The sequence below is a fragment of the Spermophilus citellus genome (genome assembly GCF_964194105.1).
Source record: "Spermophilus citellus genome assembly, chromosome: 7".
NCBI lineage: Eukaryota > Metazoa > Chordata > Mammalia > Rodentia > Sciuridae > Spermophilus > Spermophilus citellus.
The window spans coordinates 97,973,596-98,001,370 of NC_138188.1; the positions used below are offsets into that span (position 1 = coordinate 97,973,596).

Below are 27,775 nucleotides of genomic sequence, written 5' to 3' on the forward strand. Positions count from 1 at the left end.
TATACATATCCAAACATTTTGCTCCACGGAAAAATAGGAGGATTGTGTAATTTTTTGTTGTTATTTTTGTATTGCTGGGGATTGAACCCAGAGCCTTTTGCATGCGAGGAAAACACTCTACCAACCTGAGCTATATCCCCAACCCAAGGGTCATGCATTCTATGACCATTCTCTTAGCATATAGATTCTGCAAGTCCTCCATAGCATATTTAGTTGATTATATCATCCATAGACCTTTGTTATTTGATAGATATATCAGAATAAAATGCACAACATAAAAATACATAATGCCAATTTATAATGTCTACAAAATTTAGGCATTAGGTATCAACACTTCTCTAGAGATACAATATGTTCAGAAGAATAAAAGTTTTCACGTGTGTTTTCTCCTTTGCAAACATGAAAAAATACAAATCTATTATTAAAAGGTACGATTCTTATTATAATTTTATATCATATTAGACCACTGGTTAATGAAAAGAAAAAAAAATGGAACTGAGGAATTGAGAATTTCTCTTATCACAATAAGAGTATTAGGAATGGCACAAACACTGTTGAAAGGAAAGTAAGTTCATACAATTTGACATAAAAACGAACACCAATTGATCCACCAATTGCACTCAAGAAAATTATTTCACAGACACACTTAAACAAATGAAAAGAGATATATCCAGATAAAACATTTGACATTATATTGTTTATACCACAAACAAAACTTAAAACAATCTAAATGTTCACCGCTAGGGAAGGGGCTAATTAAATTATCATATAGTGGAATTTATGTAGTCATTACAAAAGAATGAGGTAGCTTTGCTTCTGCTGATAAGAAAAGATCTCTAAGTTTGCATTATTAGCTTTTTATAAGAATATAACAGCATTACAGTATGTTCCCATTTGTATCTTGAAAAGAAATGTGTAAATATATATATGTATATACATATAGTACAAAATCATATGTAAAATGACATATAAATGCATACAACCACCACAGGCATATACACATGTCATATGTACATAGAAATTTCTAGAAGAATACATAAAAAACTATTGATGATTCTTCCTTCTGGAAAATTATTTCTTGAGGAAACATTTCACTATTCATTGTATTGCACCATTTAAATGTTATCATGAGCATGCACTTTCTTTGTGATAATAACGTCAGTTCTTCAAAAAATAGCAGCTGAGTCTAAAATTCCAATTGCAGAAAGATAGACATGCAAATTCATCAGAAAACCTCTGTCCTCCAAGAACCTTAGAAAGACTAATTTTAAAATAGGTCTTCTGTTCAAGAACTGTAAGAAAAGCCAAACAGTAGTTGGACTGTATCTTGACTTGTTTTCCTTGGTGTTAGAGTCCAATAATTTATAAAGTACGGAGGCCCGTGCCATCAACTTCACTTTGTGACACCTGAGGTATCTCCACCTTGTTTATAGTATCATAAAGTGGATTATTCTTCTCTGTGTAGCTGGCATAGGGCTGCATTTCATCCTAAGAAAGAAGTCAAAGTCAAAATCAGTTCAGAAAGGCCAGAAATCATTATAGAAATCACCTGCATTTTTTCTAACAGATGCCCACAGCTTTAGTGCATATCAATAGTGCTTATATTTGTGTCTCTGAGCTTACATGAACATTGGAGCAAGGTCTTGCTCTAATACCCTATCAAGAAGTATTTGTTGATTACTTACATCTGTGTGTGAGGTGATAGCTGTGTGGAAGAAGAAATAGACACTGGAGTGACATAAGAAGTGTTTTTCTTTTTTTATCAAAGTATTATACATGGTAGTTGGAGTTATAAGAAGTACTTCTTCAAACGAGAGAGTTTAAGACTTAGTAAGCTACTGCATACAAGAAATTAAGGAGCAAGATAGGTTTTACAGGAAATGATAATTGTCTTGAAAAAGGGAAGTCAAGAATTACAGATGGTTCCATGGGAAAGGAAACACCAACTCAGTTTCTTCAAAGTCCACAGGAGGCAAATATTATATGATTAGGATATAGTTTATGAGATGAAAATGTGGATTTGGGTGATGCATAAATAGTGCTTGATAGATAATTAACAAAAATAAGTACACCTAAATATCAGCATTGCAAAATCAGAGTTTTTTTTAGTTTTGATGGAAACTCAACTGATGTAAATTACAAATGATGTTGCTAAATTTTCAGACTATGCACCTTAAAAGCTTATAAATATTCTTTTTTGTCTTATCTTACCTCCTCAACAACTGTAGTAGCTTCTGGTTTTTTCAATTTACATTTTCTATAAAGATGAAATAAGCTGAAATGAATGCAGAAAATGTCATTGTTTAGATTGAAAAATGCAAAAGCCAAAAAGTATACCAAAGTTCATTTTGATAGAAACCATAATAAATTGGGAATGAACTACCAGAAATGAGTGAAGAATACTGCTTGTGCTTAATACACTCAATCGAGAAAATTCTGAATTTTAGAAAAGGAAGTAAAATTATGCAACAGAAACTTGAAGCAATAGAATATATGTGGCACATTTTTGGGTACATTAAAGGAACTATTATGATTATTTTCATAAATAAAAAAATTAATATGCACTGTGTCTCCCAAGATCCTGCCCTAAATAGCCTAATTCCCCATGCTTGCATGCCTGAGTACTCTTCAAAGTATACATATCTAACACCTCCAAGAGACTCTTTTTGACTATGAGAGAAAGGCTATTAATATTCTAAGTTACCCAGTCTGTCAATTCTGTATGTCTGACTGTTTTCTGGTCCAATAAAGCTAAGACCAGAAAACCATTCATCAGTCAATACCTGTAACCGCTGATTTTCAAACAACAAATGAATCCCCCAATGACCAAAATAACAGGGATGAAGATGTATAGATAATACAGTTTTTCTGTTCCTTTGGCACCTGCAACATAGACAGAAAAATGTATGATTCAAATGTGGCAAATTCAGATAATGGAATATTATTCAGTGATTAAAAAATATATTAGCTACTAAGCCATGAAAACACATGAAGAAAACTTAAGAGTATATTGTTATGGTTTGCATATGAGGTATTCCCCCAAAAGCTCCTATGTTAATATAAAAACGTTCAAAGGTGAAATGATCAGATTATGAGAGCTGTAACCTAATCGGTGCATTCTAATTTGAACAGATGAACTCGGAGATAACTGAGGCAGGTGGGGAATGCCTGGGGAAGGTGGATTCCTGGGGGTGAGCCCTTGAGGACTCTATCCTATCCCCCTGGACTCCTCCCTTGCTCCCTCTCTTTTCTCTTCTCTTTCTCCTCCTTCCCTGCCCTCCCCCACCCTCGGCTTCCTGGGTGCCATGAACTCCCCAGCTTTCCTCCTTGCTGCCCTTCCATCATGATGCTTCACTTGACCGTGGGCCCAGAGGAATGCAACCCACCAAGCATGAACTACGTCTCTGAAACCATGAGCAAAAATAAACTTTTGCACCTCTAAGTCAGTCTTGTCAGGTATTTTGGTCACAAGAATAAAAGGCTGACTAACACACATACTATTAAGTGAAACAAGCCAAACTGAAAGTCTACTTATTATATGATTCCAACTATATGGTATTCTAGAAAAGGCAAATTTGAGAAGACTGATTTAGTTTTTTGGTGTTTTTTTTTCACTGCTGTGACCAAAAGACCTGACAAGAACACTCAGAGAAGGAAAAGTTTATTTGGGTGCTCAAGGTTTCAGAGGTCTCAGTCCATAGACAGACAACTGCATTGCTCTGGTCTGAACAGGAGACAGTACAACATGGTGGAAGGGTGTGGAGGAGGGAAGCAGATGGGAATATGGCAACCAGGAAGGAGAACGAGAGATTCCTCTCATCATGGACCAAATACACCCAGAGGCATGCCCCAATGACCCACCTCCTCCAGCCATACCCTACTTGCCTACAGTTACCACCCAGTTAATACCTATTTAGGAATTAATGTATTGATTAAGTTAGGGTCTCATAATCCAAATACCTCACCTCTAAGCTTTCTTGCATTGTCTTACACATGAGCTTTTGGGGGACACCTCATATCTAAACTATAACAGAGTTAATAAAAAGATCAGTGATTGCCAGGAATAGAAGGCAAGGAGGAAGCACAGAGGATTTTTATAGCAGTCAGACTCTACATGGCAATATACATTTGTCCAAACTCATAAAACGTACACCATCAAGAGTGAACCCTAATATGAGCTGTGGACTTTGGGTAGTGTGCCAATGTAGGTTCACGGATGGTAATAAGTATAATACGTGGTGTGGGACGTCTATGGTAGGGGATATTGTGCCTGGGTGGATCAGGGGTTATATGAAAACTTTCTATACTTTCCACCCAATTTTTCTCTGAACCTAAAGTGCTCTAAAAAATAAAATAAATTCAAGTATCCAATATGTATGTCGTTCAATGATGTCTCAAAGTACATGAAATTCATTTTTTTAATTTTATTTTAAACACTTCTGACCCATTGATAGTTCAAATAATTATTATAATTAAATTGTTTTTCAGCTTAGACTTTAGAGCTTCCAGAAATACTTAATCTTAGTGAGGATTTGCTACCTTAAGTTCACAAATAGTAAATTCCTAGAAAGATACAAAATTTAGATATTACTATTATAGTAAGAGCAGAGTGTTTCTCACCTTCAACATTCAGAAAAAAAAAAAAATCGTTCATTATAAAGGAAGGTAGTTGGGAAAAGAACCCTAATTCTAAAGTCACCTTTCTTCTCAGGCATTGAAACTAAGATGAAGGTAAAGCAGCAACCTTAACCTATCTGTTAGCTTCTGGCCACAATATAACTCAGTCAAACTACACAAGTCAAAAAACAAATTGCCAGATCAAGAAGCACTATTTTCAATATGGAGATACCTTAGAAAACTTGAAATGGAAGCACCATTTGACTCAGCTATCCTAGTCCCAAAGGACTTAAAATCAGCATACTACAGTGATACAGCGACATCAATGTTTATAGCAGCTCAATTCACAATGGCTAAACTAAGGAACCAAACTAGGTGCCCTTCAACAGATGAATGGATAAAGAAAATGTGGTATATATACACAATGAATATTACGCAGCTTTAAAGAAGAATGAAATTATGGCATTTGCAGGTAAATGAATGGAGTTGGAGTATACCATGCTAAGCAAAATAAGCCAATCCCCAAAAAGCCAAAGGCCAAATATTTTCTCTGATATGTGGATGCTGATCCATAATGGGGAGGTGGTGGCTAGGGAAGAATGGAGGAACTCTGGATTGAACAGAAGGAAGTGAGGGGAGGGGAGAGAGCTTAGATGTGTAGAGTAGAACGGGATGGATATTATTAGCCTATGTACATGTATAACTGCATGAACAGTGTGACTCTGCATCATGTACAGCCAGAGATGTGAGAAGTTGTGCTCCATTTATGTACAATGAGTTGATATGCATTCTGTTGTCATGCATAACTAATTAAAACAACAACCAAAACAAAAACAAAAACAAAAAAAAGCACTATTTGCAAAACTGTGCTCCTGTGTTTCATGAATGTGGCTTGAGGGCAACAGAAGGAGAAGGAAGTGGAGGCTGAGCAGGCTGGGGTCCCTTCAACTTCCTTCAATAGTTCATGTTTTTAAAAATTGAACTTCTCAGTATTTTATTTGAAAAAGAATACTTGGCTTTTATTGTTAAAACAAGAACATTGTTTTTGAAATTCTCTTTTCCAGACTAATGAGCTATCTCTTACTGGATGTGCAAGGAAGGCAGACTAGATCTGTGCACTATAAGGAAGTTGGACTAGATGGTCCCTTCAATTCTATAGTCTATAAATATGGCATCTTGTCATAACCCTGGACAGTGGATTTCATGCACCACCGAGATACAATTATTCTTCTCAATAAATATTGCTAGACTCTTTTAAAACAAAACAGGAATATTGAAAAATAGTGATTTAAACACAGACTTTGCTCTTCTCCCTTCTTAAAACTTATTAAAATATCAGTAAGAAAAGCTTTAAAATATAGATTTCCAAAGACAAAGAGAACAGGAATGAAGACAAGAACAGATGAAAGATTACAACCTGTTTTTGAGTATAAAGAAAACAAACGGAAGAAGTGCAAATGATTTAAACGGTGAAATAAGTAAAAATCTTAGTGCCCACAAACCTCCAGAAAGAATAGAAAGCATCAAATATTTTTAAATCACTAACAGGATTCTAAAATGTCTTTCCATAAATAAATGATAAATATTTGAGTTGAGAAATATGCTAATTACTGTGAAAGATCATTTCACAATGTAGAAATGTATCAAATTATCACTTTATGTCCCATAAATATATAAAATTATTATGTCAATTACAAATAAAATAGGGCTTTAAAAAGAGATAAATGTGTAAAAGCAATAAAAAAAAGTGGTACCTGGCAGGGGACTAAAGTGTAGGGCTAAAAGTTGGGCACATCTTTGAAAGTCTGTATTACAGCAGGTAGGCTGCAGCAAGGTGCAGTGGCACACACCTGTAATCCCAGATACTCTGGAGGCTGAGACAAGAGGATCGGGAGTTCAAAGCCAGCCTTAGCAACAGTGAGGCGCTAGTAACTCAGTGAGACTCTGTCTCTCAATAAAATAGGGCTGGGGATGGGGCTCATTGGGCCGAGTGCCCCTGAGTTCAGCACCCAGTACCCTCCTCAAAAAAAAAAAAAAAAAAAAAAGAACAGGTAGGCTGCCAAGTGCCCTGACACACTCTTTCCCAACCAACAGTAAAAGGGATGTTTGGTCTCAGAAGGTGATCTAGAGTCAAGGATTCAGACATCATGGAGGGTGGAGATGAGGTGCCAGACTGCAGAGCAATACTAAAGGGAAGGCTGGCCTCTGAAAAGTGCCTTCAGAAAATAACCCTCCAGTCTCTTGCCTCAGAGGGAAAGCCTGACCATCAGTGGTCTGGAAAAGGAGAATGAAATACTTATATTAAATACATGTGTGTTCTTTTAAAAATATACTACTCAACCCGATTTATGATCAGCATAGAAGTGAGCTTTAAAAGTAGAATAAACTATATTCTAAAATATTGCTTTTTACAACAATGTGATATTCTTCTAAACCTATCTTTTTATTTTGGAAACCGGAGATTAAAGTGGAGGCTAAAGTGGAGTATCTATAAATGAAATTTCTCTGTACATTCTTTTTTCCTTTCTGACATAATGCCTCTAAAAGAATGTGGGGAAAAAACTAGAATTACTAACCAGGAAGCAAATCTATGGATTGACTCCTGTTGCCAGTCGGGTGGGAGGCCAAGCAGGTCACGGTGGACACGTTGCCATCTGGATAATGGCACCTACTCCTGGTCGTCACTGTGCCATTGTCCTGGTATTCTTTCTCAGTGACACAATCCCCCTCTGGGGCCCAAAAAATCTGTGCAGCTGGCCTTCCTGCAATTGCTTTGCACTCCACAGTTCTGTTCTTCCCCGGAGACAGGATCACTTCAGGGGCCACTGCAGAGATGGAAGGGAAATCAAGCTTCAGTCTCAACATACGGTTATGGGATTACAGAGACATCTGTTTCAGTCACAAATCCAGTAACACAAAATATCACAGTAGACGACATTCTTTACCTAACACTTGGAGGTGATATGTACGTTCAAAATTTCCATCAGTTGTTCCCATTTCACAACTGTAATCCCCTTCATGTGAGATGGACACTGGATGGATCTGAAGTTCAGGATTCTGGTCAGGTCTGGAGGCCCAGGAGATTCTCCCATCAGTACAGTTGTTTTTCCCAGTCTGATTTGTTTCTCTGTTGAGGGAAATGGTGCACGAAGGCTTGTCTCTGAGGTGTATTTTCCATGTTGTTAGTATCAACACTGATGTTGGTAGAATACGAGGGCAACAGAGCACAGCCTTTGTACCCATCTGCACAGCCAGCCAAGTGTTATCTGGACACACACAAGGAGAATGAGAAAAGAAGCCACGATAAAGAACTTTGTGTTTTCGATTTTTCATGGTACTATCTTGACAATGATACTCATAAATTACTAAAGAGTCTCCATTTATGAAACACCTAACTGTCAACCATTTTATACAAGATAACCCTGCCTCACGGAAGATTACATAAAGTTGTACTAGAACCTTGCTTTCCTGGCAATCTTATTCCAGATTTATACAATAAGTTAACTTTCACAAAAATATATAATGTATCAAACCAAATCCAAATGTTGACCAATTTATTCTAACTTATTCATTAATGTAGAAAGAATATTCATTATGAGAATATTGGAATTAGATCAGAATTTTGGTATATAGAAACAGACAAAAAAGAGAATTATAGATTAAATGACAAAAGCAGTGTTCTAAATCTAATGTTTTGGTGATGAGCAATGTTGGATTTATCATATAATTTATGATGGAATAATTGGTCATGTGGTTGTCTCCCCTTGAGTTTTGATAAGTAAAAAATATCGGTAACTTCAAATCTAAATGCCAATCCTTAACTGTTGACACAGATGTGAAAAGTATATGGTACTTTCATTAAAAGTAACTCAAATGGAATTCAGGTTGAACTAGCTAGAAACTTTATGTTTTCGGGCAATAAAAAAAGTCAGGGGAATTAATAGAATTTAGAATAATCTGCTGTTTCATCAAATTAGTAATTACATGAAAATTAAAAATGATGACGTCTAGTGATAAGAGATGTCTAAAAATATTTATTTCTGATGAAAAAACAGTGTGGCATATAAATTAAGAAACAAAGAAAAAATTGTTTTTGGATCGCCAAGGTGTGATATTGTCAAACACAGCCTTTAGATAATTTTCCCTTTCTTGCAGTTCAGTTAAACATACACTTCCAGAGAGTGCAGCTGGCCTGCCTGCAATTGCTTTTAAGTAAATTTTGATCACAGATTTGGTTTCTGTATGTTCAATCTAGTTATCAGATTTAATACAAAAGTAGATTCTTTTGTACCTCTTTTAAAGGAAAAAAATTAAGCACTGTGACCTTCAAGCAATTTTTCACACAGACCCTCACACTTCTCATAAACCAACATGAGCTGTCCATGACTGAGAGTGGTTTGCCGAGAGATGACTACTCAACCAATGCATCTGCCATAGCTCATCTCTAACAAAGGTGAGGTCAGTGTCATCATCACTTTAGCATGGGCAGAAGCAGCTATGGTGGGACAGACTTTTTTATGTGAATGAACCTTGGTTGTGCTAAACTCTGTACTCAACAACATCTCTCCTTTCCATTATAGGGTCACTTGTCTCTTCTGGGTATTCCTGGTCAGCTAAAGATCATATTAACTAGATGAAGAAAGAGAGAGAGGACTTGAACTTAGAGCTGACAGGAAGTTTAACCCATGCTCTTTCCACCACTCCAACTTGACAAAGTTGTAGAGGCAAGTAAGACTGAGCCTTGTTTGGGGAAGCAAGCAGTGGTTGGATCATCAGGGTACCTCATACCACAGCACTAAGATCACCATATTCTATAGTTAGACATGAGGCTGGCCCACTGTCAGGCCATCAGCCACTGTAACTAACACAGTTCAACCCCTCAATGCTGGCCCTCGATAAGGAAGCATATTACCTTCTGTAGGAGATAATGTCTGATTTCCATCCATGCATGAACTACTTGAATCTAGAAAATATTTAGAGAGGCATAAATTAAATGAATTTTATATTCTCAAATATATGGATCTATTATCTCTCAAAAAAATCTCATTTACAGGAAAGACAATCAGTTAACCATCACTAAAATTACACAGAAATCATTGCAAAATAGAAATTAGAAGTGTGCCGAGTAGGGGTAAAATCATGGTACTATCTTGACAATGATACTCATAAGTTATTAAAGAGTCTCCATTTATGAAATACCTAACTTTGTCAACCATTTTATACAAGGTAACCCTGCCTCCCTTCTTCTACTCCCAGCTCCCTTCTCAGCCCCTGGGGGATTGATCCAGTGTAGGCATTTCACATGAACTGATCAGGTTAAACTCTTTTCCCCATGTGCCACTCCATACTTAAAGTTGGTCCAGTGACAGGCACCTCACCCAAATGGACCAAGCAGAGCCCCGTTCCTCAAGGATTTTAGAATAAGAATTGACAAGAGTCAATCCATCACTCTTCTTTCCCTGTTGTTCCCTACTTTGGAAGAAAATAAAGGAAAAATATGCAGAATCAAAAGGAGGAAACTAGATTAGAGTCCTTATAGACTTCAGCTTTCTAGTTCAATAGTTCCTGAGAACCACATGCTTTTCTTCCTTTGGGTTCTATAGAATTGCTTAAAGTCAATTTAGACCTCATGAACTTCAAATTCAGTTTCTGAAAGATTGCTAAATTGCATTTTATTTTATTTTTGTGTGTATGTATTGCAAATGTTTATCTTCTATTCCATACCTCATTTTTCAATTTCATGATAGTGGTTTTTTAATTGATTTTTTTTAATACACAAAGCGGAATGCATTACAATTATCATTACACATATAGAGCACAATTTTTCATATCTTTGTATATAGAGTATGTTCACACCAATTCATGTCTTTATACATGTTCTTTGTTTTTTTTAAAAAAAAAGCATTTTATTTTATAAGCAATTACACAGAGGACAGGTTGGAAGAATTAAGACTAGTTTTTTTTTAAGTCCTCATATTACCCATGAAATACTATTGTATTGGTTGAAAGTGAACTTGGACCAACTAACTGTAAATATATTACAACCCCTGCAAGTAAAAAAGCACAACTGATATGCTAAAAAAGAAAAAAAATTGTACAAAATAATTAAAACCCAAAAAGGCATAAAAATAAATATAAGGAACAAAGAATATGTGCAACAAATAGAAAATAATAATAGCTATGATAGATATTAATCCAAATATATCAGTAATCACTTTGAATATCAATAGTCTGAATGTACCAATTAAAGGACACATTATCAGGATGGATTAAAAAGCAAGATGAACCTGTATGTTGTCCATAAGAAATGCCCCATAAATATAAAGATACATATAGTTTAAAATGAAGAGAGAAAGGTATATCATGTGCTAGCCCTAATCAGAAGAAAACAGTAGCCACTATATTAACTTGGGGCAGGAAAGAGATAAGACCAAGGAATGTCATCGAAGACAAAGAGAACTACATAATGATAAATGGGTCAATTCTACAAAATGACATGACAATCCTTAACATGTATGTGCCTAAGAAAAAAGCATCAAAACATATGACACAAAAATTGATATAACTTCAAGAGAAATATATGATCCACTATTATTGTTGGAGACTTCAACACCTCTGTATGAGAAATAGATTCAGCAGGCATAAAATGGGCAGAATTTAGCTTAACTTAACAAAATTGTCTACCAACTGGACATAATAGACCTCTAAAGAACATTATGAATAACTCTATGCCCACATTCACATCAAGCTCATCTAACAGATGCACCAAAAATAAACCACATTATGAAGCCATAGGACACATGGTAGCAAATATAAAAGAATAGAAATCATATAATGTCTGCTCTCAGCACAGTGAAATTAAAATAGAAATCATTAACAGAGAGGTAACTGGAAAATCCCACAATTTTAGAGATTATACCACACATACTAAATAATGCATGGATGAAAACAGAAATCTCACAAATTTAAAAATATTCTGAAGTAAATGAAAATAAACTTTTCCAAATTTGGGGGAAATAACAAAAGTTGTGTTTACACAGAATTTGTAGCATTGAATGCCTATATTAGAGATAAAAAATGTAAAATTAGCCAAACTCCAACTTTAGGATACTATAAATAAAAGGTGAAATTAAATTCAAAGAAGCAGAAGGCAGCAGCAAGGCAAAGTGGTGCATGCCTGTAATCTCAGCGGCTCCAGAGGCTGAGGCAGGCGGATCATAAGTTCAAAGCCAGCTTCAGCAAAAGTGAAGCTCTAAGCAACTCAGTGAGACCCTGTCTCTAAATAAAATACAAAATAGGGCAGGGGATGTGGCTCAGTGGTTGAATGCCCCTGAGTTCAACCCCCGGTAAACACCCCCCCCAAAAAAAAAGAAGTAGAAGAAAATACATAATAAAATTAGAGCAAAATCAATGAAGTTGGGAAGACAATTAATAGAAAAAATTAACAAACCATAGATTTGTTAATAGATTGTTCTATGAAAAGAACAATAAAATTGATAAGCCCCTTGCCATACTAGTTAACGAAAAGAAAGCATGCAAGGTATAATATATGAATGAAAGAGGGGACATCATTACAGATTATACGGACATTAACAGAAAAATAAAAGAACATTATGAATAACTCTATGTCCACAAATTGGATAACTTGGATGAAAGACAATTTTGTAGAACTCATACAAGAAAAAATAGGCAATCTTAATAGGCTTATATAAATTAAACAATTTGAATCAATAATTAGTAACCTTCTAAACCAAAAAAAATAATCAGGCTAAGAAGTGTTCACTGGTGAATTATGCCTAATAGTTAAGGAAGAAATTATTCTGGTTCTATGCAATCTCTTTCAGAAGATATAAATGCTCTACAAATTTTAGAAAATGAAATCCAAGAATGTAAAAAGGATTATACTCCATGAGCAAGTGGGATTAGACCCACATATGTAAGGCTAGTTCAACATCCAAATATCAATTAAATCAATTTAAAAAATCATCACATCACTAAAAAAGAAAAAAATCACATAATCATATTAATATAGGTAGAAAAATCACTTGACTAAATTAAATCCAACACTTATTCATGATTTAAAAAAAAAAAAGCAATCCCAGTGGCTCCTGAGGCTGAGACAGGAAGATCACAAGTTCAAACCCATATTCAGCAACAGTGAGGTGCTTAGCAACTAAGTGAGACCCTGTCTCTAAATAAAATACAAAATAAGGTGGGGATGCGGCTCAGTGGTTGAGTGCCCCTGAGTTCCTGGTACCAATAAATAAGCCAATAATAATTAATGGTGAGAAAACAGAGCTTTCCTACTAAGATCAGGAACAAGGTAAGGACAATCACTTTCATTATTGCTTTTCAACTGGATGTTCTCACGAATGCAATTTAGATAAGAAAAGGGATTACAAAAAATACAGCTATGAACACAGATACAAAATTACTTTCATAGTTTATGTCCACATGAAAACCTAAACACAGATATTAATAGCAGCTTTATTCCTTCCCCCTCCTTCTTTGGTAGTCCTGGGGAATGAACCCAGGGAATGGCTCAAGCAAGACACTGAACTACAACTCCAGCCCTTGAGAGCAGCTTCATTCCTAATTTTCAAAACTTGGAAACATCAAGATATTCTTTAGTAGGTGAAAGGATAATGGAAAGAAAGAAAATAGAATATTACTCATTACTTAAAAAAATGAAATAGCAAGTCATGAAAAGACATGGAAGACATTTAAATGTATATTATTAAATGAAAAAAATATTCAGTCTGAAAAGGGAGCATACTGTATCATTCCAACATCATGGCATTCTAAAAAATGCAAAACTATAAAAACAGTAAAAGATCATGAGTTGCTAGGGGTAAGAGGTAAGATGAATAAATGAAGCAAAAAAGATTTTTAGGATAGTGAAACTACTCTATGCAATACTATACTGGTAGAAAAATGTAATTAAGCATTAATCTAAATCCATAGAATATAAACACAAGATTGAACACATAACAAACTAGGACTCTGTGTAGTGATGATGTGTCAAATGTGTAGATTTATCAGCTGTAACAAATGTACCATAAGTGGGGGAATGTCAATAATGGGGGAGGCTTGGTATGTGTGGGGGCAAATCACTCCCACCCCTTAAGACTTGGTTGTTTAAAAGTGCTCTAGGATAATACTCTTAGGTTTCATTCACACTCCATTTTTAAAACATGGGATATTAAAAGTAGTATCAGAAACATGAGGATTTAACACATAACATTAGAATGTGTATCCACACAAACACAAAACAAAATACAAACAAAAACTCCTGACACTGAAAATAATGTTAAAAAAAGAAAAAACTCCTTTTCCGTTTAAGTCAAAATCATCAGCAGATGTAAGAATGTTTTGTGATTTTACTACTTAGTGAAACTCTCAGTAACTTTGAGCAACAGAAGTTTCCTTTTCCATGTCATCACTGTCATACGCCTGAGCAAACACATAACCACCCACTCAGCAGACGTTGCATAGCCATGACTATGCAAACCCAGACTCCATGAAGCTTCCTCCAGCGAGAGGAAAGGCTCTCAGAAACAGCGCGTGACTTTCTTGTAATGTTCAACAGTTTTCGTCTGTTGTAAAAGGCTGTACTGTGTGTGCTATACTCTAAAAAAAAAAAAAAAAAATCTAGAAATAGCATTTCTGAAATTTCATCATTCCCAATAACAACTTCAGATTCAGTAACTGTTACTAACCAAATAGAGTATGGATTATGCCAAACTAAAATAGTTAATATCATTGTTAACATTTATTTATTATTTCTAAAGTTTAGAGATAGTAAGCAAAAAAAAAAAAAAAAAAAAAAGTCCTGCCCTTTCATTCATTTGCAGGTCTTCTGATGGAATACAAACAACACAGTTAGGGAACTGATGAAACTGTGGACTAAAAAATAGTAATAGTAATGCTACGATTTCATAAGATAACAATATAACCCAAGAGAGAACAGTGTATTATAGTTTCGTTTTTACACTTCTTTTAATATTTCTTTATAGGTCTGGGAGCCTCTAAACTAGTAGTAAGCTAAGTAGAATTCATTCTTATTGCTTATTATGATCTTTACAAATTGTCATCTTTATTATTATTTAATATTTAATAAATTTACTACTTCTGAAATATAGGATGCAAATAAATATATGTTGAAATCTATGAAAACATCCTGACATTATATGAGGAAAATAAATAAATAAATAAGATTATTTCTTTCTTCATTTAGTGGTTCTATCATTCAAATTTCAAAACTGTTTTCTTGCAAACTTCAGTTAAAAACTTCTGTATGACCAAAAAGAAATTGAGTAATAAAATAATGCTATCAAGCAAAAATCTGGAGAATTTTTCACATTTATTTCCCCACCCCACCCCCCAAAAAAAGAAAGAATGGTACAGAAAACACACAAACAATAAAAAAGAAATAGACAATTAAATTGAAAGAAAATTGGACAAAAGATATGAATAGACTGATAAAAGAAGAAATAATATGTTGAAGGTTACTTAGCTAGTAAAATAATTCTACTCTTCAGATACAGCACAGAGATAAAAATAAAATAGCCACATGGTTTATAAAAAGAAAATATGAGACATGTTTAAGGAAAGTAATAAGTTCTAAAATACAAGAACTGAATAATAACCAATGGGTGAATAAAAATTACAAAAGCAAAAGAGAATCCTGGTAAATAATAAATTTCATCCTAGTTTCCAAGATAATATAATCATAACATCTGTATCAACTGGTAGATCACAGTGCTGACAAGAGCCATCTTGCTGCACCTTTTTTAAAATATATATTTTTCCTTTTCTTGAGGTATTTTCTGTCATTTAACCTAAAACTTGTTAATGGAAATAGACTTGTTCCCTGACCTAAGGCAGATGTTGTACAAATATGTATCCATAATCACAAAGAATAATGTGTTCAGTGAATGTATTGATATTGAATATATATGCACATTCATATATCTAAGGATATGTATGCTAAAATATTAATTCCAGCATGGTTTTTAGTTTTTAAAAAACTGAAACTAATCAGAAAGTCAACCTGTAGGGAGCTATTTAAACATGAAGTATGTACAAAGGCTTTGAAGAAAGCAAAATAATAAAGTTGCCATTTTTGCAATGTTTATTAATGCAAACATAGTGCAAAGTACTTCATATGCATCATTTGACTTAATCCTCACAGCAACAGTAGATCAGAGATTTTAGATAAAAAACCACTCCCAATTTTTTTTAATTGGCAGCTAATACAGATTTTTAAAAATATTGCCTGAGCCAACTAAAAGTATCCATAGCCAGATCTATCCGACGGGCTGCCAGATTGTTTCTCTGATGTGGAAATTAGGGGAAAGACCAAACCTAGAGTTTTGAAAATTTTTATACACAGGGTTCTGTTGGAAGCAGTACAGTTAACAAAAATAACGAAGAAAAGTAGACAGTAAATGCAGAGCCATGAGCCAGGGTAAGAGAATTCATGAGAGGAAAAATCAAGATCAAATCGTGGGGAAAGTCTTAAAGTAAGATCTAAGGAGTTGTATGATTCTGTAGTAAGAATGTCAATAGATGACCTTTAAGATCTGTAAGAGAGCATTTTCAGTAGAAAGGTAGCAGTGGAAACCAGACCGAAAGGGGATGAGCAGAGGCAATCCAGTAAACAAATATAGACCCAGGCTTTCAAGAATTCTGACTTAGAAAGAGGGCAAAATGGGACAGTGGCTTCATCTGTTCATGTCAGATTTGAAAGAGAGACCAATGCCTGGAGCGGTAAGGATTGAGGAGGCATTTGAGAACCAGGGAGTGAGGCTTGTTTGTAGATAGGAAGAGGGAGAGGTAGAATTTCAGGGGTGAAGGAGGAGGCTAACTGGGAAAACAATCCTAGGGCTACTGGAAGGCCAAGAGACATGAGGGTTGCTTGTGAAAAGACAGATATTTCATCTCTGAGAGGAACAAAAAGATTAAGAATGATCACAGACACTTGAGACATTTTGAGGAAGTTCAGGTTAACAAACATTATTGGAGTAGCTACTCATTGTCAAGTAGCTGTGTAAAGTTCTGGGCATGATAGAATCCGGGAGGCAAGCTCCCAGCTCTGAGGAGCCCTACCAACCGGGAACATAAAAAAAAATTTAAAAAAAAAGTCCACATTGAATGATGGGTCAATTAGGAGGTGAGCAGCCATCTGATGGGTAAGAGGGATGATGGAAGGGATAGTTTGAGTTAAAAAAAAAAAAAACAGTGCTTCTATTTCTTGCTCCTTTCAGAACCACCTGCAAAGATTCATGAAGTCTACCTGCTTAGACCCTAGAAAAGTCTGAGTACATAGGTTTGAGATAGCACCCCAGGATCTTTAATATTTTTGGCTTTGTAGAAGATTCTGTCCAGCAACTATCTTAAAATTACTGGCTTAGAACAACCACTGGGGAACATCTAGGAGGGAGTCAATTAAGGATAGATAGAATGATTTTTCTTGGAGCCTGAAAATAACTAGAGTTCATTATTTGGAATCCACAAATATTTACCAGTTGGATATTTTTTTCAAGAAATTGTCAATACAATAAAATGAATTGTATAATCAAAATATAGTCAAAATATTCTCTTAGTATAAAATGGATAAACCTCTGGGGAAAGGAGCTTTCCATGGTAAAGTAAGAAAATGTCAAGAAAAAAAGAAAAATCACTAACCACCTTAAAACAGTATGAACACACACCGATTGGAAAGACACTTTTACTGAGTCACTAAATTTTCTCAAATAATTTCCTTCAAGCACAATCAGGTTTCCCCTGTGTTGACAGAAAAAAAAAATAGATGTTGCTTTCCCCTTTTAGCTAGGATCCTTTCCCCTTTCTTTGCTACCTAACTTCTAGAATGAGTGGTTTGTGCCCACAGCCTCAATATCCTTCCCACGCACTCCCTCAACAAGAGTAGCAATCTGGCTGCTCCCACACTTTCTACTCAAAATGCAATTTTGAAGGTCACCAGCATTGTAGAGTCAAACTTTTGGCCCCTCTGCAACACTTGTGCTCTGCTTGGCAGATTTTGGTACCATGAAAGTTGTTAGAATTAAAATGAGGTTGTTTGTATGAAGGCTTAGTGTGTATATGTTTTGGTGCTGGAGATTGAACCTGGGGCCTCGTGCATGCAAGGCAAGCACTCTACCAGCTGAGCTATATCCCCAGCCCAAAGGCTTAGTTTTTAAAAGCAGAATAAAATAAATAGAGCCAGAATTATGAAGGAGGAAATTCCATATTTAAGTCTGATAAGAACAATTATAAACATGGCACAAAGGCTATTATAACCGTACACAAACAATACTTCTTCGAGGACATCTGGCCAACAACTGTCTTTATTCTTAGACTGCCCCCACCCCTGTTACTGACCCTCATAGACAAGAATTATTGTTTCAAAATTCCTTACAATACCCCCTCAATTTGCCTTTAAAAACTTCTCCTTGCCTCAACCTCTTTGATACACACATGATTTACTATGACACATATGTCCCCATTGCAATGTACTCTTGAATCCACTTATGAATGCTTGGAGAAGGCATCAACAACAAATCACTTTCTTCTCCTCCACGACACCAATATGTTTGCCTCTCTCTATCTCCTTCCCTGTCTTCACCAATTACTCCCATATCTTCTTTGCAAGCTGTATTTTCCTCAGATATGCAAGTGTGCTTTCAACCTCTCCCCAAAGTTTCACCTGCTCCTCTTTCTCTTTACATCTTCTGTCATCCCTCTCTCTAACCCCCAGAACTTCAAATTGACCTCTCCACACTTGATCTCCTTGTTTCTGCCCCTGTGGTCATGGCTTAGCTTTCTCTGTGCTTCATGCAAGCTGTTTGACCTGCCTGGAATGTTCATCTCACAACTCTAGCTCTTTCTGTTTGTCTTAAATATCTTTCCCAGGGAAGCTTTCTAACCCCCAGAACTTCTCCAACTCATGAGTGAAGTGTTTCTACATCAGACTATATTTTCCCTTTCACAGTCTTCATTATTAAGGTATTTGCAACAATGTATTTAATCTCTATCTTCCCTACTAGATTCTAAGCTCCAGGAGAGTGGGATGTTGTGTCTCTCTTGATCAAGTATCCCCAACATGAAGCACACGACTTTGACTGACACATGACAGACACACCTTGAAAGGTATAACTGACCCACATTTTAGCTGTAACTTACTTTTCCTAAACAAGAATCGCAAAGCTCTAGCTGCTGTTCCTTCTGATTTCTTGCTGTCATTTCAAGTGCATCAAAATGTCCTAGATTTCCCCCCACACACTTGCTGCATCTCTTTCCCCTCTATTTTTTGGTACTAAGGAAGTGTTCCAAACTCAGCTCATCCACCATAAAGTTAAGTGATAGATATTATTAACAATTTCTTAAACATGCCTGGGCTTTATTTTCCTACATATAAAACGAAATAATTTTATTTGGATATTTCTAAAGTTCTTCCTTTCTGAAAACTCTACACTTCTTAATAGTGTTGTACATCTTCTTCATTTCACAAATCAGTAAATTACTATCTAAGGAGGCTAATCAATTCCTTAAAGATGAAAATAACCATACAAAATGGACATGTTATAATTGTTGAATACAATAGAGAGAGAAAGGTTGAAAGCAGCCAGAAAAAAAAATAACACATTATATTCAGGAAAACAATGGTGTATATGGCCAACTGACTTCTCATCCAAGATAGTAAAACATTTTTAAGGTACTGAAAGAAAAAAAAAAAGTTCAGCCCCAATTCTCCATCCAGCCAAAATATGCTTCAAGAATGAAAGCAAATACTTTTTTTATATATATATAAAAGAAAAATAAAAGAACTCCTTGCCAGAAAACTTACACTTCTAGAAATGACAAAAGAAAATTTTCAACCTAAAGGGAAATAATACTATACTAGATAGAAACTGGGAAAACCAAAAAGGACTGAAGGGTACTGGAAACCCCAACTATGGTAGATGTGGACATGCCCCAGGATCTCCTTCAAGCAATGATTCCACGGCTGTTACTGGGAGCACTGGTAGAACACAGCATTCCATCTCCAGCGTCTTCAGCAATTTGTCTCAGTTTTCCTGCCCAAAGTCAGACCTTTCCTAGAACAGTCCTCATCCAATAACCAGAAGACTGAAAATACAAAGGACCAGCCAATTTGAGAACAAAGGTTCTCTTTAAGGCCATTATATCTCTAAAGCCCCCCATAGGGTTAGGAGTGGGTAACAGCTGGTTGAGATCCCAGGAAGACTTTTCCCTCTACCAGTAAATATTCTGCACATGAAACTACATCAGTCTGATTCCAAGATAACCTGCAACACCATCACTAACTCAAAGTACTTGAGATTTTTGAAGAAAATTATATCTTTAGAAATGGAAAAACCTCCAGTCCTGCTTCAATCCTGGGACTCTTCTATAGTGCTTCCCTTAAACACAGATTAGATTTTGTTCTCAGAATGGGGTCTAGGTTTTCAGATATGCAAGGCCTATAAATTCTATTGTGGAAAAGTTGGAAATTGTTTTCTTGGTGTTGATGCCTGAATAATATTTGAGAGAAAAGGCAAAAATATATTAATGACTATTACATTTTAATCACTGTATAGATGAATATTTTGATACATTATAAAATCATATTACCTCTGTTTGATTTTATTAACAAGCACTATTTATTGAAATACTCATAATCTTATTGGGAAGCAGTTTATACAATGAACACTTTAATTTTCTCACATCTCCTTATTGCCATCCCCCACTACCACCAGAGATTGAACTCAGAGGCACTTTATCACTGAGCCACATTCCCAGCCCTATTTTGTATTTTATTTAGAGACAGTCTCACTGAGTTGTTTAGTGCCTCACTTTTGCTGAGGCTGGCTTTGATTTCTCAATCCTCCTGCCTCTACCTTCCTGGGACTTCAGGCATGGGCCACCATGCCTGGCCTCCTTATTGCTATTCTTAACTTATTAGTCTTCCCACACCCAACTTCTCAACTCATTCTTCAATTTCAGCAAAAGTATCTTTCCTCCCATTTAAGGTTATCTACACAATTCATAGCTCATCATGTGTGTCTTCCTATCTCTTCTTAGATCTTGCCCTCTGTTATAAAGAGGAATGAGATAATTAGGCTCCTTAGGATCCAATCCAGAAATCTCTAGTGCTTATTCTGTTATTTAACAGAATATTTTGTATTTTGATGGGTAGTCTTTTTTTGTGGAATTATCCTCTTCATAAATTGTCCACAAACCCTGGGTTTTGCTACATTTCCAAATACATACAAGAATTTCCCTCCTCAGTGTTCTCCCTCCCTAAACTGAGCTGAATACCTTCCTCTACAAACTCCCTTCTCAGCCAACAATATGGATCATTGAATACTGGGGTAGAATCTTTTGGCTCCTGTTTCAAAATAAAGTTTTTACTTAGTGCTACCAACATTCAATGGGACTCTGCTGCTATACTATTCTCCCAAAATATTACCTTAATACATTATTTTCCTGTTCACAAAATAATAGATGACCCCTCCTTGTCTAATGCACAATTCTCAGATTTCTCTACTCAGTTACCAAAGACCCCTGAAACCCAGCCTTATTTCCTATTATCATACAGCACACGATATCTGTGCCATCAAACTAGATTTCTTTCTCCCCGAAAACCCTTGACTTTGCTCACATTACATGGCCCCCCCTCCCAATTTCCTTCTCTGCTTTCTGGTTAGTAGACAGATTTAATAAGAAAATACCTGAGGGGAAAACTGAAAATAATTTAAATCATCCACCACTGAGTCAAGTTCCCAACCTTGTAACTGGTCCCCCTTCCTTCAACTCCTCATCTCTTAGACTACTTCTTCCTCCTTTTACCCCTTTCATCTTATAGGTTTGGGGTATGTGTTTGAATTATATATTCCTGCTCCAGTTAAAATCATTCCACCTTTTACAACCTATCAGTCAAGGCCCAATTCCAGATACTTCTCCTCCATGAAGACTTCAGCAAGTCAACCCACCATCATTTCAACTTTCTTCAGATTGTTCCTGGGCTCCAAGACAAAAAAAAAGTCAAGATGTACTAATTTTAAATCTTTCCCAAAGACTTCATCTCAGCTTTGAATACACTCCATACTCTTAATAAGGCCTTCCAATATATTTATTAATTGCTTAAACAATTATAGGAAAATATACCTATAAATTATTTTAATATGTAAATTCACAACTATCACAAACTAAAAAAGAAAGGGCTAAAATTAAAGAAAGACAAATCTTTTCTTTCTTTCGTTCTTTCTTTTTTTCACAACTGCTTTTAATCTCTTTCTCCATCTTTTGCAATTCTGCTCAAATTACCCCATAGCTCAGTCTTGATTTTTATCTACTTCCTCTGTTGCCTGCTTGCCCTCTAGTGGAAGGTAATGATAAATGAGTAAAAATTATCCCCCCAAAATAAAGATGAGGGTTCCTATTCAGCAACTCTTTTTGGTGAAATCAATAACTTTTGTAAAAGGTACAATGCTTTTAATTGAAATGGGAAAATAAAATTTGAACACATACAAAAAAATCTAGAAGACAAGACTCCAAAATAGGAGCAGCAGAGAATATGGAGGAATGGAAGGGAGGATGACTTGGTACAAGGTTTGGAACTTGGCTTTGGAATGGACAATCAGAATTACCCTTAGTTTCACCCTCAGGTATTTTGTTACTAAATTTTGTCTACTAACCTCCACATTGCTTAAAGTTATAAGCAAATAAGTAGATAAAAGTAAACAGTTAAGCATGGTTAACTTGAAGCCAGGAGCTCTCTTGCTCCTTGGTGAATGTGTCGTGGGCACAGTGAGTTGCTTCTATTAGGCAGTATTGATTACAAAGCAGTATCAGTAAGAAACATAAAGCCATCACCACAAGTGGTTTTCTTCTCACTCTCCTAAATCATTTCTTGGTCAATTTATCACACCAAATCACTGCACATAATTGGATTTTTTAATATCTTTATGCCTAAACATTTTGACAACTTTATAATGATATAAGAACAGACTTCAGAGATTTGATGTATGCAATATCTCCTCGTTGTGCACAGAAATCATTTTAAATTTTACACCATTCAACATTCAAATTTCAAATTATTATATTTTCATCTTGTTATGTTTTTCCCTTTCCCAAGAGTAATAGTTCAAATCAACATAAACAGTACCTCAACTATCTGGCTTCCCCTGACTACATTGGGCACTGCACAGCCTTTTAGAAGAGCTTTCTAAAACAAGATTCCAACTGTGGAAAGATTCAGATCACTTTTTTTTATGAATAACAGTCCATAGTGAATTTATAATAAATTTTTGGCTTTCCCTTTTTCAGTGGTATTTAAATAGTGGTGCAGTGAGAAACAGAGAGTAGCACAAGGGTTAAACATTGAAGAAAATCACTCTTTCAAATGTCTCCTGATGTTTACCGACATATGTTGTAACTGAGTATGAACACATACTAGTAGTTCTAACCTTGAACAAATCATGTCATCTCTCTAAGCCTCAGTTTCTATCTTTGTAAAATGAAGAGATGTCTTCCATGCGTACTTTACTGGGTTACTGTACAGATCAAAAGAGAAAAAAATATGTGAAAATTCTCAGAAAGGTACAGTAGTGGAGGATGGTCATTTTGTGTGTGCCCACCAGTAAGATAAACCTGTGATATTTCTTTTTTTGCTGAAAGATGGATAAAAATGACTTTAGAGTTATTCCAATGAGGGGAAAAATACCTTTTCTCTTTCAATTATCAAATTTATAAAATTTAAAACTAACTACATTGTTCCTTTGCCACTGTTCCATCTACTAAAAGTGAAACCTGCAAACTCCCTATCACATCAACTCCTAAAAACCCTCTGTAGTGAAACAGGACACCCCCGCAGTAGCCCCCATGTTCTCTTCAACTCCTACAGGAACCTAAGATGAGGAGTGTGTCCTCTAATTCAGAAAGTGTTTCCTACAGCCCACACACCTTCAAGAAAAATACAGACACACATCACAGGTGTTCCAGCAAAACTGCATGCATATATTATATTTCAAAAGTACCTAGTCATAAAAACCAATAGAAAGCAATAAACTTTCCCAATCTATGCTATCAACAATGTGGACTTAAATGGGATAAGATAATTATTTAATTTTTTTTCCAAAGAAGATAAAGAGAACCCAGACAACTTTGATTACTGCTAGTATGTGTTTAATTTTTGCCTGCCCTGTCGGAAAAAGGGGAATGAGGGATAAGGAAGGGGCAGTAAGGCAAATCATAGAAATGTACATATTGTGGTAGGATAAAGTAAAATAAACAAGACAAAACAGAAAGTAAAGATGATAAAATCAAATAAACCTGTGGGTAACGTCTTACATCTATGGCTACAATGGGCTTGCATTGTCCCATAAGAAAGGCAAAGAAAACCCCAGAGGAGCTAAGTCCAGGTCTCTCACCAGTCATTCTCCCAAAGAGAACTCAGACTCACCCCACACGAAGAAGGAGGTCAACATCAAGAGTAGCCCTAGGTCATGAGTTCTGCAAGAGCAGAGCATTTCTGTTTTGTTTTCTGCCCTTCACTCAGTACTTTTCCTCCTGACAGGTAGAGGAGCAGCTGTGAGCATGGCGAGGCTCCCTCCGGTCGACTTCTTGGTGCTGGTTCCTCTTAGTCCAGCAGCAGCAGGGGACTTCTTTCCTCCAAGCCCTTTCCCCTACTGGATGTGTTTTAGCCTGATTAGTAATTTGGAAGAGAAGAAACTCTTCTCTGGAACTTGACACAGCATTAGATTTCCTGTACAAGGCGCTGAAGCAAAGACAGAGGAAGCAGATTGATTGAGTTATCTTTCAGCTCATTGGTTCCCCTCTCACTTCTGCTGCTCACAGATAAACTTTACAGTAAGACATTGAACATGCCCAAGAAAAACGGATTTGTCTAAACTTACATTAAAAAGTAAGACAGGACATTTCTCTGTTTGGGGTTCATGGCTATACATTTCCCAGTCATGATACCTTTTAGAAGCTTTCTCCAGGTTGAAGTGTACAGCCTTAGTATTCAGATCTGGAAGAAATATTTTTGCTTGAAAAATCCTGGATAAAATTGCTGTCTAGGAAGGAAATCTGCATACAAGTCTGGAAGTGTCATAAATAGATTGGTTTTCCATTGTTATTCTAACAAATAACCACAAACTTAGTGGCTTAACACAATGCAAACTTAGTATCTTACCAGGCAGGATGTCAGAAGTTTGGAATGAGTCTTATAGGACTAAAACCAAGGCGTGAGCAGAGCTACAGCTTTTCTGGAGGCTTATGGAGAGAACCTCTTCCATGTCCTTTCCAGCTACTAAAGGATGTCTGCATTCTTTGGCTTGTGGCCACATCATTCTAACCTTTCTGTCACTGTCACATCTCCTTCTCTGATCATGACTCCCCTGCCTCCCTCTTATAAAGACCCTTCGTGATTGTATTGAATCCATCAGATAATTCAGGATAAATCTCTCTATCTCACAATCCTTAATCACATCTGCGAAATCCATTTTGCCCTATAGGGTGACATATTTTCATGAAGTAGACACCGGGGGAGCATCATTTTATGTCACAGTTCAGTACTCATTGGCAATTACTTTCATCTTTGAAGAGATACACTGTCATTTTAACAAAATTAATAAACACTCATCTTTTAGTTGACACCCATCTGGAATTCCAACTTTCCAGGAAAACTTTGCCTAATGTTGCCAGTTAGTCTGCATTTAGATACATCTGAGAGAGAAAAAAAATCTTCTCTGTGTTAAGAATTTCCTAACCCATGGCAAAACCCTCCAGGAAGGGGAAGAAAACATTGCAAACAGGAAAAAGATTAAACACGATGCATTTTTTTTTCTAAGTTAGCAATTCCATCTTCCCTCTTTCCAAACATTAAACTATATATATATATATATATTTTCCCCTCCCCCATCTCTGGCTTTCTTCCCAGTGAATTGTTTTGGCTCAGACAGTAAAACAAGGTCTCTAACAGCATGGAAGACTGAGAGAATGAGTTATGACAATGAGTGGATTATAGCAATCTTCTCCTCTGTCCAATGTTTAACCAGGTGTCAGAAAAATAAGTGAGAAAATGTCATTTAAAATAAAACACTCTTGATTTCCACCACATATAGCAGATCAGACCATGGATTTTGATAACAGACAGACCTAGAGTTGTCTCTGCTATGCAATTAATAGTCCAATGTCATGAGGTACATTTCTTAATCAAGTCTATAGCCTTTTTTTTCCACTTAATATTAAATTGACAGGAACTTTTTTGTAAGTCATCAAAAATTCTTGATGATCCTTTATTTTAATGTTTGCTCAGTGACACAACCAAAACTCACCACAGAAGGGCTAAATGATCTTCTGCCTAAAGTCTCAAAGTGATTTGGTAACACAGTTGAGAGTGAAATATTTCACGTTTGCTAGTTCGAGAAGCACACTCCCATGTGCTCATCTGAGATCAGACTACAGCCTGCTATCAGCAGTCAGGAGTTAGTTGAGTGGTATCAAAAACAACAGATTCACCAAGTTGATTTGGCAGAATGAGATTGTTTTTCTTTCTAATCCCTATCTCTTCCACCTTCAAACCCCTACCTTTACTTCGTATAGAGAGCAAGTGTTCAAAATAATAAAGGGACCAAGGATTAGTTAGCAAAATTATCCACCTAAAGTATGCCCCAAAACTCAGTATAATAAGAGAAATATATGCATGTCTTGTAAATGTATTTTTCTGAAAAAATCTAACGACCCCAAATTCTTCTTGGCTGTGCCCCGTGGGCACAGGGACCCAGAAAACAGCAGAAGAGCAAGAGAAAAGTTTTGGTCAAGCCAGAAACTCCAACGTTTTACTCTACCAGTCTTTTCTTCAATAATACCTCCTAAGAATCAGAGCATGTTAAAAGGGGAAAAAAATAATGTGATGCCAATTAATGGTTGTGGCAGCTAAAACAAAAAAGATTTAGTAAGTTTTAGAGCTCAATTAAGTTACAATGTCCCCAAACTTTCACTGCTGATTAACTCAAAATTGGTTCATCTGCCTACAAATGCTATTGAAGTAAATTTCTTCTGATCAGGTGTACTTCTCTGTCTCCAAGTCAGATTCAGACTTAGCCACCATCATTTAAGGTAGGACACTGCAGTCTTGCCCGGGGACTCCTCCCATTATGAAGAAACTGAACATGGAGCTTTTATATATACTGCAGTCTCTTTGGCCCCTTGTTCCTTGGGCTCTTTATTCTGCAGGATCACTGCCTAATCATTCACCTTCTATTTGAGTATTAACCACCTGGAATTTCATTACCTGCCTGCTCCCAGGCACATAGCTGAATTTTCTGGATATGTATCCTTGCAAAAATAGTCCAGTACCTGCTTCTTTGACATCTTTACTTTCGGCAAGCTCTCTAGTTCAGCTGTCTGGTCTGATGTCCCCTTTCAAACACATACACAAACACACCAGCTAATCACTTAGTCCCATTTCCTTCAATCTACCCTGTGCTACCACTACCCAAGTCTAACTTAGAAATTTTATAGAGGTAAAAGAACAATGCCTAATGGTATGAAGAATTTCAAGAAACCCAAACTCCACAACATTTCACTCTTTATTTCCTCCCTGCCCCTGTGGCACAATTAGAGATCCGAATCTAACCATTACTGCAGAACACTGTAAAATCAAATCTCTGCACTCCTAGACATATCCATTTTCTATTTTCCAATTCACCTCTCTACAATTTTTATCAACCCAAGTTCTCAAAAATTGTCTGAAGTCCTGGATCTTCCTCCATGCACAATTAAATGTATTGATTGGTAACTTAAAAGAACCTCACAAAATGCACATATCTATTTTTACATCCACTGTTGTACTGATATTTATCTTGAAATTTTCACTACACAAAAAATATCCTTAGAAATTTAGAAAAAAAAAATATAGCCACCTGAAAGCTACTGATTATTTTTTTCATTATGATTTTATAGACTGTACAAAAAGGAAAGTTTAGGAGCAAATATTCGCTACACCCAAAAGAGAAATTAGTAATCATATTTTGTTTGATGCCTAGTATGAATTTTAGATTTCACTGGTCATATTCAGAGTAAATATTTGCCTTAAACTGAACACACAGGCCTTGTTCTAAACAATTTAAAATATTGCTCATTT

The 27,775-nt window shown here is 35.9% G+C and overlaps 1 protein-coding gene across 1 annotated transcript; it reads right to left on the minus strand.

Annotated features, from left to right (window-relative positions):
• Positions 1-462: 462 nt before the first annotated feature.
• On the minus strand, positions 463-24,289 carry LOC308653474 (cell surface glycoprotein CD200 receptor 1-like). The gene is made up of 7 exons (XM_081302045.1): positions 24,086-24,289; positions 9,530-9,580; positions 7,563-7,883; positions 7,194-7,442; positions 2,784-2,883; positions 2,212-2,275; positions 463-1,488 (listed from the first exon to the last, which is right to left on the minus strand). Exons 1-7 carry the CDS (start codon positions 24,150-24,152, stop codon positions 1,363-1,365), a joined length of 978 nt encoding a protein of 325 aa, XP_081158171.1. The 5' UTR covers positions 24,153-24,289; the 3' UTR covers positions 463-1,362.
• Positions 24,290-27,775: the final 3,486 nt, after the last annotated feature.